This window comes from Crocodylus porosus, unplaced genomic scaffold (genome assembly GCF_001723895.1).
Source record: "Crocodylus porosus isolate Cpor-Errol unplaced genomic scaffold, CroPor_comp1, whole genome shotgun sequence".
Taxonomy (NCBI): domain Eukaryota; kingdom Metazoa; phylum Chordata; order Crocodylia; family Crocodylidae; genus Crocodylus; species Crocodylus porosus.
In genome coordinates this window covers 90,476,235-90,491,432 of record NW_017728947.1, presented here as the reverse complement: position 1 = coordinate 90,491,432, position 15,198 = coordinate 90,476,235, and the positions used below count along the sequence as shown (strand labels likewise).

Here is a 15,198-nt window from a genome sequence, read left to right as displayed (position 1 = left end):
CACACTTGCTCCTACCTCTCTGCAGCCTCCTGTCCTCTTCTTCCCTTCCTGAATTCCACTCTAACCTGCCTGCACGACCTCCATGGTCCTAACCACCCCATAACAGTGCCATGCCAGTTCCACGAGAGGGCAAAAATGCAAATCGAAGCTCCCTCAGCCAGTGCAGCTCTCTCACATCCCAGCAGGGCTCCTCCTGTTCTACTGGCCCTCAACAGCAGCAGGGCCCTGGGCCAGGGCCAGGGGCACATGGCAGACACAAACCAGAACGACAGGATTCAGTCTGTTTGGGAAGAGGCTGTAGTAGTTCTTCCTTGGCAAGAAGCTGCAATTGCATCTTTGTTTTACCTACCGAACTGCCAGCAAGAAAAAAGGAAGAGCAATAATTTGCTGGGCTCTGTTGTACAAAGCAACCTCAGAGCCTCTTCTCTGTTCTCTACTGCTTTCCCTCCCACCCCTGCACAGCCAGCAAAGAGGTGGAGGGAAGGTACTGCTCATCCTGTGCCTGTTTGAAAGTTGTGGAGAAGGATGTCCTTCAGTTATCATCCCACCAGTGTGACACCTGTGCTACCTCATTATCATCCTGTGGGTTACCCAGATGGCATTTGTTAGGACTTAATAAACTACACTGTTGATTATGTATCACAGGAAATGCACCGTAATGTAGGCAAATGTAGTTATACACCTAGAATTACAGGCTACTCCTGAAAAGGACTAAGAAGTCATAGTGGACAAGCAACTCAACATGAATTTGAACCATGATGATATGGCAAGAAAGGTAAATTTTAATGTGGAGTGAGTGACCAGGAGGTCACCAATATATGCATATAAGCACCTATATGTGTAGTGCTTGTGACACCAATACTGGAAGACAGTGCATACAGGGCTCATGCCTGTATTTTGGAGAAAATACTGAAAGACTGGAGAGGATGCAGGAAAGATCTGACTGCTGAAGAAAATGCCATACTGTGAGGACTTACAGAGCTCCATTTATTTAGCTTATCAAAAAGAAAACTGAGAGGTGACTTGACTATTTAAAGCATCTTCATGGAGAGAAAAAAACTGGCAACCAAAGGGCTTTTTACTCCAAATCAGAAACACAGAACAAGAACCTGTTGTGGAAGTTAAGCCAAAAAGATTTAGATTACAAATGAGGCACCCATTTTTAATAGGGTCATTAACCATTTGAACAAACTTCTAAGTGGTAGAGTCTTCACCCCATGGAGTCCACTAATTAAGACAGGATGCCTTTCTGAGCGATGTAGTTCAGGCTAAATACAGTTTATTGGGCTCAGGACAGGGGTAACTGGAGGAAATTTAATTTACAAATCAGACTGGATGATCTAATGGCTCTTTCTGGCATTAAACACTATGAATCTCTGAAGCCATGACAGGATAGAATGCAGGATATGGTGTCTCACAACTGTGCAGGTTATGCAAGGCTAAAAGGAAGAAAGACTTTTTTTTTTTTCCTTACACAGAAATTAGCCAATATACTCCTGGATGAACACAAGGAACTGGTCTTTTGAGTAAATTGTTGCAATAGTCATGGTCATTTTTTTAGTTGAATGGCACTGTAAAGGTACCTTTTCAAACATATATGCTGTTTCTTTCAGTAAATCCAGTGGCAGATACCGACAAGCCTAATAAAAATATACTTAAGCAATTTTTATCAAGATCCCCTCTTCTCTCCACATGTAGTTGGGTGGAAAAATATGAACACAGAGAGTGATAGTAAAGACTATACATTTAATAGCATTTTAATATACAGCTTAACTGTGTATTCATTACTCTTCTAGTCTGACCATTACAGTACTAAATACAAGAAATATCAGGGTAATTACACAGATTTAAAATGTTAATTACAAGAGGTGATATATCCTGGTCCTCTTTAGACTTGCCCAAAGCCCAATGAAGTACTTGAAACACTTTCCCTTGATTTCAATGGGTTTTGGATGAGTCGCATAATGCTGTTCAAATTCATTTACTATTAAACATAACTTTCTAAGTAATTATGCCACTGTTGAAACTTGTCCATATCACTATGCAAAATTTCAGACCCAAACCTGCTTCTATCAAAGGCCTGTGATATAATTTCCATATCTATCAATAAGTGTAGGCCTGGGTCATACATTTTTAATTGCATTGTATGCAAGTATTGACAAAAGAATAAAATACAGTATTCACAAAACTGAAGTGGAAAGTGCAGCACAGAATCAATGGAGTGAAAAGCAATTTAAACACAAACAACCCAACCAACCATACTTAACAGTTTTGGAAAACAACATTTAAAAGAAAAAAAAAGACTAATTGGCATAGTTTTAGCCACCTAATTTCTAAGTGCACTTTGTAAAAATTCTCCTTTCAAGCTGCTTTCCCAGAAGATAATGACAAAAAGCTTCATCATAACATAATTGGTTCATAGTGACAAGTTATTGCGTGCCAAATGTGAGTTTTAAGAAAAAAGCTCTAGAAAGGCTGCTAAAAACCTTATTTTCTTTATCATCAAAAATAGCAACATCACATTTTCATATGTATCTGTGGATATGCACGATTCTAGTTTTAAAAAAAATAGAAGTCAAAGAAAAGTGATATTTTGTTTTTGTTTAAAAAATAATGTAAAGAAACATTTAAGAATCAAATATTCCCATCATCAGAGATATGTACAACATGAGAGATAGAGGCCTGATCCTGCACACACTCATAAAAGCAATCTTAATGGCCTCAGTGGGTTTGTCCCTGTAAGCAGTAATTTATATGTGAGAACAGACTAGCAGGATCAGGCTTTTGGCATTGCCCATTGCAAGCTTTTACACAATTGTCCTAGGCTAAAAAGTGTAGATACAGTATGTACTGTATATACTGATATATACAAAATGGGCTTTTGTCTTATAGCTTTAACCCTATTATTGCTAAACTAAAGTGACGGCTTGGAACAATTCAGAGAGGATAAAACTGAGATGCAGCTTCAGATGACTGAATTTCCACTTGAGCCATTTTGAACTGGGTACACTGCAGCCATTTGCGGAGAACAGATGAGCTGTTGTTCATCTGTCCTGACCCCTGTAACATCCTCAGGCTGTGGTGGTTCACGTTACTCTGAATGGCTTGGAGGCGCAGTTGGAGTCCAGCGGATAAATGCTGTGAAAAATTAACAGAAGGTTCAGCTCCTCTTTTCTCCATGCATATACAAAACCAGGACCATGCAGGGTCATGCTCCCCAGGTGTTTTAGGAAAGGAGTTTCTCCCCTTTCATGCCAGGTTTCCTTCTCCCTCACCCCCATGCTGACAAAGCTGTTGCAAAAATGAGAACTGATTTTGGACTCCAGGCTGCAGTCCCCCAAGTCAACAGCAGAGTTATATTAGGGCTTTCTCCACAAGTGTAATGAGCTCGTGTAGTACCTTGGGCAGACTACTGACCACCAGGGAGCAGAAAGGGTCCAGGGCAAAGACTTACCCTCCCCAAGCTCTTTTCTACTCCAGCTGCAGTTGAGGCTCAGGCTTAGCAAGGGGCACCAGAATGGCCCTACCCCTTGGGAGTCTTTGCTATGGCAGGTGCAGTCCCATGCCACCCAGCCTCAGAAGCTGGGCAGCCCTATGTCCTGCAGTATTGTGGGCGGGAGTGGTTGAGATGAATGGTGCCCCTCCGTAGAGATTTCCCATGGGAGTTGCAGGTTCATGCCCAGTAAAGTATGTGGGGGTGGAGGCTGGGGAGTGAACTCACACAGGACAGGAGTAGTGAGACTCCCCCTGAGCTGCAGCAGCTTGGCTGCAGACTGATACACTATGGAGCACAGGGCTAACCAGCTTCTATGACTGGACATCATGAGGTTGCTCCAGCCATAGCAAAGGCTCCTGGGGTGGGTGTGGAGGGCAATGTCAGCACCCTCTCTAAATCAGTGCCTGGAGCAGGTCTCCACATGTCTCAGCCTAGTTATACTACTGCTTTCTCCACCGCCCCTGTATCCAGCAACCACTCCTCATCCCCATTTCTACCACAAATAGGGGCACTTAGCAAGGATATCATCCAAGCAGCAGACCAGGGCAGATCAAAGAACTGAAATCCCTCTCCAGAATTAGGTATCTCAACCAGTGGTTGGCAAAAGGACATCAAGGGAGCACAGCCACCCTGCACAGCTAGTTAATGAAGGGCAGGAGGTGTTCTCCAAGATACCAGTTAGATGGTTGCATCTCAGTGTGGAAAAGGGGTCCCAGTACTGACAGGTGCAGAACATCCCAGTCCTATTTTTCTCTAACCATTATGGTGGTGCCCCTGCTCAGATGTATTGTGCATGGTGCTGAGCCACTGAATATACCCAAGTACCAAGCATTTTGCATGTGTGTGATGAGAAGCTGAAAAACAAAAATAATATGCATTTTTAATGCTGAATTTTCAGGGAGCTGGGAGCCGATGCCCAGTCATTTTATTTCTGCAGTAAAATTAAGACAGAGTCCAGAATAAACACCAATCCCACATAAAATAACTAGGGGGGAAAAGAACTTACCTTTAGATTCGACTGAATCATTGGCAACCACATTGGTATGAGCTGCATGGAGACACAGATGTTTTGTTATTATAATATATGTGCTTATAAATCTGCTCCACTTACTGTGAGTCAGAGCAGAGTACGTCTAACTCATTTAGCTCTAAGAATGGCTGGTGACACATGCTAAAAGCATTCACCCACAAATATGGAAATCCCTTTATTTATAAGTGATGAGCATTGCTGGGCATGAGGCATTAACTAATGATTCCCGATATTTTATTTAAGGCAACGTTGATAGGTTAAAATGAAAACCTGTTAAGAAGAATCCTTGATTATATTTCCCTGGAGGTACTTCTTTTGTGCCCAAGTATTGGCATGAATGTAATCCAAGCACTGTACTATTCAGTGCTTACTGCTCTAGGTTTTGAACCATGAAAGAAATTGAGACAGAAGTTCATGCTGATGCAGAAGATACTTTATTCTGAACACTGACCATCATTCATTCTACCATCACAGATATCCAAAAGATCCAAATCTTCCCTTTTATCACACAGCACCTGAAGTAGGTTGTGAGCTGGCAATGGGGATAAAGAATTTGCCTTTCACTCCAGTCACAAGCCAGCCAGGACCTCCACATTCCTCATGTCAAATGTGAGTTTTAAGAAAAAAATTCTAGAAAGGCTACTAAAAACCTTATTTTCTTTGTTATCATCAAAAATAGCAACATAACATTTTCATATGTATCTGTGGATACGCACAGTTCTAGTTATTTAAAAAATAGAAGTTAAAGAAAAGTTATATTGTTTGTTAAAAAATAATATAAAGAAACATTTATGACTCAAAGATTTCCATGATCAGAGCTATGTACAACATGAGGGATAGAGGCCTGATCCTACACACACCCATAAAAGCAATCTCAATGGTCTCAGTGGGCCTGCCCCAAACAGTAATTTATATATGTGAGTAAGTACTAGCAGGATGGGACTTTTGGCCTTACCCTCTAACTCCTCTCAATGCACTGGCCTAAAGTCAGTCAAGTTTAGAGCTGGAAGGGACCTCGTGAGATCATCAGGTCTAGCCCCCCTGCTCTGGGCAGGAAAGACTGCTGGGGTCAAATAACCTCAGGAGACTGGACACAAACCTTGCTGGGTTATTTGACCCCAGTAGTCTTTCCTGCCCAGAGCACGGGAGCTGAACCCGATGGTCTCACGAGGTCCCTTCCAGCCCTAAACTTCTGTGAACCTGTGAATCTCCCTGCAACTACTCCAAAGAGACAGAAATCATGTAGAAAGTATCCGTCTCAGGCTCTGAACCAGGTCCAGATTTACTTTCTCCTGGACAGTGCATGAATTGATCTGCACTCAAACTTCCACTGACTTCACTCAGAGCTCATTTGCAGGGCAACTGCAAGGTCAAGCTTAATAGACCCACACTCCTAACACCCAGAGAATGACAGAAGTAAAAGTGGAGGGAATCCATAAACCAAGAATTAATAACTATTTCTACGTATATCCTTTCAGAAAGCTTTCTATTTGTGAGTAAATTTAAAGAAAAGCTTACGGAGGTCAGAGAAGCCATTGCTAGCTGAAATGCCTATGCTCTCTGGCATTAATTTAACCACAAGCCAAATTGTTCTAAAATGTTCCTCTAAATAGCATCAAAATTTGCAATTTATCAATTATGTTACTGGGTGTTACAAGTTAAACCTAATCACTATTGACAGCATTAGATAAAGCACTATTCTCCCTCTTCAGAGAACTCAAATTATTCCAATCTCAGGGCTATTTTGCTAATGGATCATATGCAGCTGTGTCAGAACTCATTACATGGTCCACCATATAAAGAACCATATACAACTCTCAGCTTCATGGCTAGAGGCAGTAGAAATTTTAGCTGTGTACATCCTTTGCCCAGGCCTTACAACATTGCTGAAGCTCCTCTATAGGTTTCTAGGTTGTAGACATATTTATTGGTCTAGAGGCAAAAGGCATCAAAACTCATGGAAGAGGTGATATCTTTTTTTAGAGCAACTAGATTTACAAACAAATTGCATTTATCTGCAAGCTTTTGGGCACACTCACCCTTCATCAGGCATAGGAGAGACCAGAGATTGTAAAATCTGTGCCTAACCTGGACAAAATAAACTTTTCCAAACATGAGACTTTACCACACCTTCAGCTCTCCTGTGAAATATAAATTTCCATTTCTACCTAGGAGAACTTTTACAATCTCTGCTCTCTCCTATGCCTGATAGAGGGTGAGTGTGCCCAAAAACTTGCAGAAAAATACAATAATTTGTTTACAAATATCTAGCTGGTCTAATAAAAGATATAACCTCTTCCATGAGTTTTGATTCCATAGGTTTCTGTCATTTTTTCCTAAAAGGGGGGGAAGAAAAAGCCCAGAGGGCAGCCATACCTTATGGTATATTCCCCAATGGGTTCATAGATTTACCATAGATAATGCGATCTGCTGCATGTGCATTGCCTGTAGAGTCAGATGTAGTGGCAGGGGAAGCTGGTATGGGAGTTGTGTATAAATATAGGACTTCTTATGCATTTCAAGACTTGGACAGATTCAGGGAGGCTGACTATTCAGATTCAGGGAGGCTGACTGGGAGGTGGCTGGAAGAAAACAAATCCTTCCCTGCTAGGTAGCTGAGAAGGATGAGAAGAAACTCGATGGAAGGACATGGAATTTAGTAATTAATCCCCAGGAAAGCTTTTTTTTTTCCCCCCAGAAAAGAAGAAAATATATACGTGGTCAAAACAGTTGGAGGAAATTGTTGGAGAATCCCAATTATTTGAAAATACAAAATTTTCAGTAGGAACATGTAGATTTAATCAAATGTTGTGAGAAGAAGTGGACAGGTGGTAGCCTCACATATAGATGACCAAAGTAGATGGAATTGGAAGGGGAAAATCTCACTGCATCAGTCAAACAGGAACTGTTGTAGGAAGGAGATTGTGAGTAAGTATCACATCCTCCTAGTGAGAGGATTTCTCTTCACCTGCCCTCTTCCTCCTGCTCCACTTTGGCCTCTGTTTACTTCCTAACTAGGCTCCCTAACATACAAATATCCAAGTAAAAACCCTTCACATAATCCACTTGGCAACATGTGCCCCCTTGCTCCCTCTTGTGATGTCCCATTGCAACTACACATTTTTCTGTCTGCAGTAATGAGTGTTGTTGCACAATGGGCTCCTTTAAAAATGGAAAATTTAACCTTTAAAAATGGAAAAATTATACTTGTTTCTATATCACAAATAAGAACATTACAGGAAACATAACTATTTAATGATTGTAGATCATTAAATAGTTGTATATATTTAATACAAATGCCCATATTTTAATTCTGACCACTGTCCTAAAGAGTGTGCATGTGAAAGCAGGAGCTGGGGGTGGGGAAGCGGTTGGAATCCATGTGTTTTACACACTGGAGAAAATTCTGGGGAAAAAAATATTAAGAAGGTCTTGAATGATAAAATAGGGCTCTTTTTGCTCTATTCTGTCCTGATCTGTTTTTAAAGAGAATGAATCCTTTTTGGAAAGGCTTATATGAAAGTGAAAGGAAGGCTGCTCTAGAACACAAAATATAGTCTGTTTACTGAATTTAACTACCAACAAAGGCAAGGCAATAAAAGTTTTTATAAACTGTCTGAAATAAAACAAAACAAACAAAACAAAATCAACTGATAACCAGGGAGCTGCATTTTTGTAGCTTCTGGAAGTAAATATAGGGTGATAAGGTGTAGATCTGTTCTGCAACCCTTAAAAATCAGACAGCTTCAGGACTTGGTTGATTCCATGTTTTTAATTTTAGAGTTACCAATCATGACTCGATAATGAAAGCTGAGCTGCTTTGAACTTACAACACATGGACCCAGCCCTTTTTCTAACATTTGAAAAATAGTAGTGTCATAGTAATAAAAATATAGCACTTAGTTTTCAAGCATAAAATAAACATTGCTGAAATAAAACTGAATGTGTTTTTAAAAAGCAATTTAAATTATTCTGGGATTATACATAATAAAATACCTAAAGTATAAACACAGAGCTATTGCATCATTTCACTCAAAGTCAGCTATATATGGGTGTTTGAATGCCCTAACAGTGCATTTCCAAATTTCTCATTTTAATGAGGTTGGATTTCTCTTAGCTGTATTTCCTAGATCCATAATTCTTGATTTTGCAATAATTACATCAACTCTTTAATGTATTGCTAACAACTAACTCCACGTACCACAGTTTTTGCATGGGATTTCATATACAATGGGTAAGTCTACATATGGTATTTATGTTAAAGACTTACTGTGCAGTAAAATCCTGCATAGCAAGCCTTCCCTGGGAGCACATCTACACATGGCTCCCTGTTGGGAGCAAAGCTGCTCCCAACAAGAGCACCCTGGTACAGGACTACTCCTACCCTGCTCTGGCCCCCTTCAGCACCCAGGAGGAGCTCCAGGCTCCCCCAGGGTGCTAGACCAAGGGCTGGCAGGGAGCACGGGGACCGGTCCCAATGTGCACAGGGCCAGAAGAGCTCTGTTGGCTGCAGCAGCAGCAGTCTCCTGGCCCCATGCACATCAGGGCCCCTCCTGATGTGCCCAACAGGGCTTCCCCATGCAGCTTCTGGAACAGCTCCCAGCCAGCCCTGGGCTGCTTGGGGAAATCCCTGCCCAGCTGTGGACAGCTCCCTGTCAGTCCTCATCTGGGCAGTGAAGCACCTCACTCCCAGCGCTGCTCAGCTCCCCACTCCTGTGGAGAGCTGGGAGATGAGCAGCTCTGGGTGCAGGGTGGGGAGGTGGGGATAGAGAGCTACTCTGTCTCCTATGGCCCTGATGTTGGGGCAGACCAAGAGCAAATTTGCTCCCAGTCAGCATCTACACGCACACTACTGCACAGTGGGTGCATCTACATGAAACGCTATGTCACCATAGCAATGAGCTACATTGCCATAGCTCTTTGCTATGGCAATGTAGCATCAGCAGGCATGAACTGTGGTGTTGGTGCTACTGTGCAGTAGTGTTGGAAATGACCTGTGTGGCATCAGGACGGTGCAGTAATGTCAGCTACTGTGCAATCTAGCGCATGTGTAGATGCGCCCACTATCTACTGCCCAATTAGTCTACTACATGTATTTGCAGGTAGTAGCTAACTGCACAGTAGACAAATTTACTTCACAGCAAATGGTTTATATGTGTAGACGGTGATGGTGTACTGCATAGTAGTTTAGTCTATTGCCCAGTACAGCATCTCATGTAGACATGCCCAATCTGGCCCAAATTCCCCTTCCCCCTTCCCCTTCCTCATGCGGGAACACAGCTAGCATAAGCAGCCAGGGTTACGTGTGATCATGAACAACACAGGGTCCTGAGGAAAGAGGCTTATTCAGTGCATGTTCTGAGATCCCTGCCCATGCTGTCGTCTGAGCCACCCCCATGCACCTTCATGGATCAAGCCCACAGTTCCCAGAGGTTCAGCCTTTATCTTAATATAAACATAAATATCACATTTGGCAATAGAAGCTGATTTATTTCACTCCAATCTATCTCATGCCTCTCAATTTAAGGACGTGTGTAGACAAAACATGGGCCCTAAATTGAAGCAGTGCATTTAAAAACCCACCGCTTCAATTTAGGGACCTTAAAACCCCCATGTCGTGCACACACCCTGCACTTACCTGCCTCTCTGGAAGCAGGGAGGGGAGGACAAGCTGCCGGCAGATGGAGTGGTCCCTGGGCTGCAGGGACTGGTGCTTCCCTCTGTGGTGGCAGCAGCAGCCCGCACCCCCCATGCAGCACCCACCCGCAGACAACCCGGGCAGTCCCAGAGGGTATTGCAGCTGCAGAGGGGAGCACCAGACCCCCATGCAGCTCATGCAGGCAAGCAGGCTCTTGTTGGGGTGGGGGGAAATCAGGCTTGCTGCTTTTCTTGGGTGTAGCCTGCCTTCCTGGGCTGCTGCCAGGCTGCCTGCAGGGCTTCCTGCAGAGCCCCTGAGCTTCTCAGAGGAGTTTTAATTTGCTGCGCCCCAAGTCATTTAAGGTGCATTACCCCACTGAATTTCCTACAGCAGCTGGAATTAATGCACAATATGCCACCAAGGCATGCAAACACCAACTTTAAAGAGGTGCAAAAGCATTTGTCCTACTTTAAAGTGTCATGCACAAAAGCCCCTTGTTTCATCTACACATGGCCTAAGCTATTATGTTGCATTTTGATCTACTGCTAGACACCAGGAGTGTGGAAACACTTGCAGTGGCTTCCTCATATCATACAACAGTTCAAAGAAATATCCTTCATTCTAGGTTTAAGAGTGCTAATAACCAAGGATCTTGGTTTTCTCTGTTTAACTGCAAATTCTCCAATAAAAACATATCAATTCTCTGATTAAAGAAGCCCAAATCCAAGCTTTTCCACAATTAAAATTAAATGGCACTATATATATAGGTATAAGTTGAAGACAATGTTTTAGTGATTTATTTACAATTTTAAAGCCATTTGGAAACCTACCAGTGCCTCAATCAGTATAAAGTAATCAGGACTTGTGGTAGAGGGAATATCTTTTATTAGACCAACTAGATTTTTGCAAAAAAATTCTTTAATTTCAAGCTTTTGGGCACAAACACCCTTCTTCAGGCACAGGAGAAAAGATTGTAAAACTTTACCTACGTAAAAATGAAAGTTCCTATTTCATAGGAGAGTGTGATAAAATCTCCACAAGTTCCAATTCCCTTTGCCTCTAGACCAATATGGCTACAACTTGGATACCTGACATCAATCACTATAATGACTTCTAAATACCTATAAATTTTGGCATCTGATTTGGGTTTTTTTGTTGTGGAAAATCAGAGCTTCTCCTGCCCCCTTTGCCCATCCAGAAATGGGTCCAGCTGTGGCTGTACCCCCCGCCACCCCCAACTGCTTGTGGTGCTGAGCAGCCCTGATATGCCGGTGTCCTGTCCATGCCATTGCCCCTCACTCGCCACCTACAGCCCCCTGATCCTGCTGGTGGCCCTTGCTCCCAACCCACAGCCCCCTGCCCATACCAGCCCTGCCAGAAGGGACCCCCAGGTACCAGGACTATGGGGCCAGGGACCAAGGTCCACAGCTCCTTGCCCCGCATAGCAGCACCCAAGTCCTGGTTGCCACCCATGGGAGGCAGCAGCTGCTACAGTGGCACAGACTGTGGCCCAGTTTCCCTTCCCCCAAGGGTGCCATGGCTGGATTGGAGCCCATGGTGGGGTGGAGGGGGAGCTGCCCACCACAGGCTCAGGCTCCCCACCCTGCTGCCCTCTCCCCAGGGCCTCCATAGTCCAATAGATGGCACTCAGCATGGCAGGGTAGAGCAGAGTAGGGAAGCTTGTACTTCTGCTGGAGGCCCCTGCTTACCTGGCAGCAATGAGATGGCACAGTTGCTTGCCACCACCCCCACTACTGCTGGGCAGGCACAGGGTGCCTTGCCATGGTGCTGCAGGGCTTCCAGTAGTGGCACAGGCCTTCCTGCCCCACTCTGCCCTGCTGCCCTCCCCCCAGGGTCTCCAGGGCCCAGGCGGTGAGACCCAGTGCAGCAAGACTCAGCTGGGTAGGGAGGCTTGCACTGTTGCTGAGGAGCCTAAGCGCACAGTGGGCAGCCTGCCCCCACCCCACACACAAATCTGGGGGACACACACCCTCCGTGCCTCCCCTGGGTGCATGCACAGCAGCAGGGAGCCACCTCTCCCCCACACCCTCTGGACGAGCCACCTACAACTTTGTCCTGCTCCCTGCCCAGGCCCTGTCGCTGCCCATGGCTCTGAGCCCCAAGCCCCACACACTGCCCAGGCTGCCTAGTGGCCATGTGCCTATGTACATGCACACATGCCTATGGTGCCCCCTACCTGACCACCCTCCTCCCACTCCCTCCAGTCCCTTGCAGGCTAGAACTCTGCCAGCCTTCAAGGGGAAACCTGCCTTTTCCCACGTTTTCTCCTTTAAAAAGAAAATTTTTCTCCTTAACTTTTTATCTTTAAAAAGAGAAAATCTGGGTTTTTCCTCCTTAAAGTGAAAAAATCCAAGTTTTACCATGTTTTTCCATGATGAACAGGAAACCTGTATCCCCGCTAATAACCGATCTGTTTGCTGTTCTCTTATCTGAAGACTGGTTCCCAAGGAGTATAATAGGGAAGCATCAATAATGTCAGTATTTATTTTATCCTGGTGTGGCTACCCAAATGCTTTGACAAGTTTTGTTTCATTCTCATCAAGTTAGTGCCAGGAACATTCCAGTGACCCACAATTAGGAAAAATCCATTGTTTTTTTCCCTTTGGACCAAACGCTGCTGCTGGCCACTTATTTCCAAAGGAATTTTGGATCAGTAAAGCAAGCAGGAAATAGACTATTAATTGACACAGGGCTATTTCATTTTTCAAGAGAAACAGAATTCAGGAAAGTAAGAAACCCAAATATAGGCACATGATAAAACCAGACATTTTTCTTGCACAAACCTTGCATTAACAGCCTAAAAGGGTTTGATTGGCAGGGCCTTGAGATAATCTCCAAAGGAAACATAGAGCCATAATGAATGTTAGCAATTAGGAAATGGGTCAAAAAGGAAGCAACGAATTTAGCTTTTGTATACAAAAAAATCAGGGATAACTGAATTCATAGTTTTGTTGAGTGTGTTTTTAGAGATAGTGTCAGATATCAGAAATTATGTCAAAATTCAAAGGAAGTTTGGATCTGGAGGGAGATGGAACTACCCATCTCTGTCAGATAGTTACATCTTCAAACTGGATCAACAACTTCTGCCTCTTCTAGTTTCCTCTTCTGGGAACTCTAATAACATCTTTGTAAGTTGAACTATCCAGGCAGTATCCTTTAAAAAGTATCCACAACAAGTGGTTTTCCTACCTTGACAAAGATGGTAGAGTTGCATTCCTGTAAAGCCTCCATTAAACTAATCACATGAAGACACACCATTTCCACCATCTGAAAGAACAAATGTGCATGAAAAAAGCCAATGGGTCCTAAAAATAATTTTGCTTCATTTCCTTGGCACTTATACTGGGTCAGAAAGTATATATTTTTGAACTACTGACATTTCAGATTAAATAGTACTTGTATACAGGAGGGACATTTAGATTTATTAAGCCTTCCTCTGATACTACAGCACATATCAGTTAAATACTTCTAAGTGATCCATTTATTTTGCTTAATTCCTGTGATATACCAAGACAAATTGCCTTCAATTTCCTGCATCCTGGTCCTTATAAATCCTTCCCACATATCCCTGCTGGGTAGTTCTCATCAGTCACCTAGTCAGAAATTGGTATTCTTATTTACTAAACTCCTTTGACAATTATTATAGTCATGAAGATCAATTTTTTATTTTTTATTTCTGATGGTAATTTATTGTTCTGATTTGGCAGAGGGGCCATGGATATATAATTCTTCAATTTTATAGCATGAAATACTGTATATGCAAATATTAGATATTTGACAGTAAATAGCATTTTATGTTTTATGTTATGTAAATACACAGGTACAACAAAACAAATACTCCAAGATAGCAGTGTGTATTTACAGTGTCTGTCTGAAATATGCATGAATTCCCCTAGATAATAATAAACTTAGCTTTTATGTGGCGCTTTTCATCTTCAAAGTGCTTTACAAACACTAACTAATTAAACTCCACAACACCCCTGTGAGATGGGTAAGTATTATTATCTGCATTTCACAGAGTGGTAGCCAAGACAGACAGTTTAATGACTTCCAATTAGGGCCATATAATGAGTCATTGTTAGACCTGGGATTAAAAAACACCCTGGTCCCAACTCTTGTCATGAAGTCACACCTTTCCTTTTAGGTTTGGCCAAGCATCAGGCTAGTCACAGTTAAGTACCACACAGAACTCCCACTGACTTCAACATGACATCAGTGCACAGGGGCTAACAACAACATTTCCTAAACTTTGGTCACTGAACCAGAGAGCACTACTAGGGCTCCACACAGATCTAGGTGATCATGCAAGCTTCTCCTCATTTTCAAGGACTAAAATCTCATTAGAAGATATCTTTAAATATATTATGTACATGCCCTTATAGGCAACTGATGTAGTGGTACAAGAATGTTCCATCTGCACTCCAAACAATTTCTAATGAAAGGGAAGAAATCCAGGTCTGAGCAAAATAGGAAGTGACCCATGTGACCAGACATGTGAAGAGAGGTATTCAGCAAGGCAATTGTTAAATAAAGTATTAACTGTTACCATAGGCAATGCATAGGGAGGGCACGGGGGGCACATGCCCACCCTGAGATTGGCCTTCACCAGCTGGGCAGTGGGGGCACCAAGCAAAGTGCCAGCTGGTGCCCCCCGAGATTGACGCCGGCTGGCACTGAGAGAAGTGCCAGTGGCACTTCTGGTTTTGCTACAGGCACTGTGATCGGCTGTTCCCCCCACCCCGCTCTGCCCACCCCCAGCGATCAGCTGCTGGGGCCTACCCCTCCTTCGGTGATTGGCTACTGGGGGACCCCACCTGCCCTGGTCAGCAATTGGCCACTGGTGCCCCCCCAGACTCTGCAGGCACCAGTCACCCATGATTATATTATATATAATACAAAGAAGTGTTAAGCATTATATTAAGTTAGTTAATCCTCCCACTGTACTTGGCCTTGGTGAGGCCGCAGCTGGAGTACTGCATCCAATTCTGGGCTCCGTGATTCAAAAAGGATGTC

At 43.3% G+C, this 15,198-nt stretch overlaps 1 protein-coding gene across 1 annotated transcript in view; it reads right to left on the bottom strand.

Moving 5' to 3' along the window:
• Positions 1-1,732: 1,732 nt before the first annotated feature.
• The window catches only part of UNC79 (unc-79 homolog (C. elegans)), a 185,361-nt gene continuing 171,895 nt past the window's right edge, over positions 1,733-15,198 (bottom strand). Inside the window, exons 50-52 of the mRNA XM_019552446.1 lie at positions 13,375-13,452; positions 4,503-4,544; positions 1,733-3,138 (exon numbers count right to left, since the gene is read on the bottom strand). Coding sequence (XP_019407991.1) covers positions 2,938-3,138; positions 4,503-4,544; positions 13,375-13,452 — 321 coding nt within the window. The 3' untranslated portion in view covers positions 1,733-2,937. The remainder of the gene's footprint in view (positions 3,139-4,502; positions 4,545-13,374; positions 13,453-15,198) is intronic.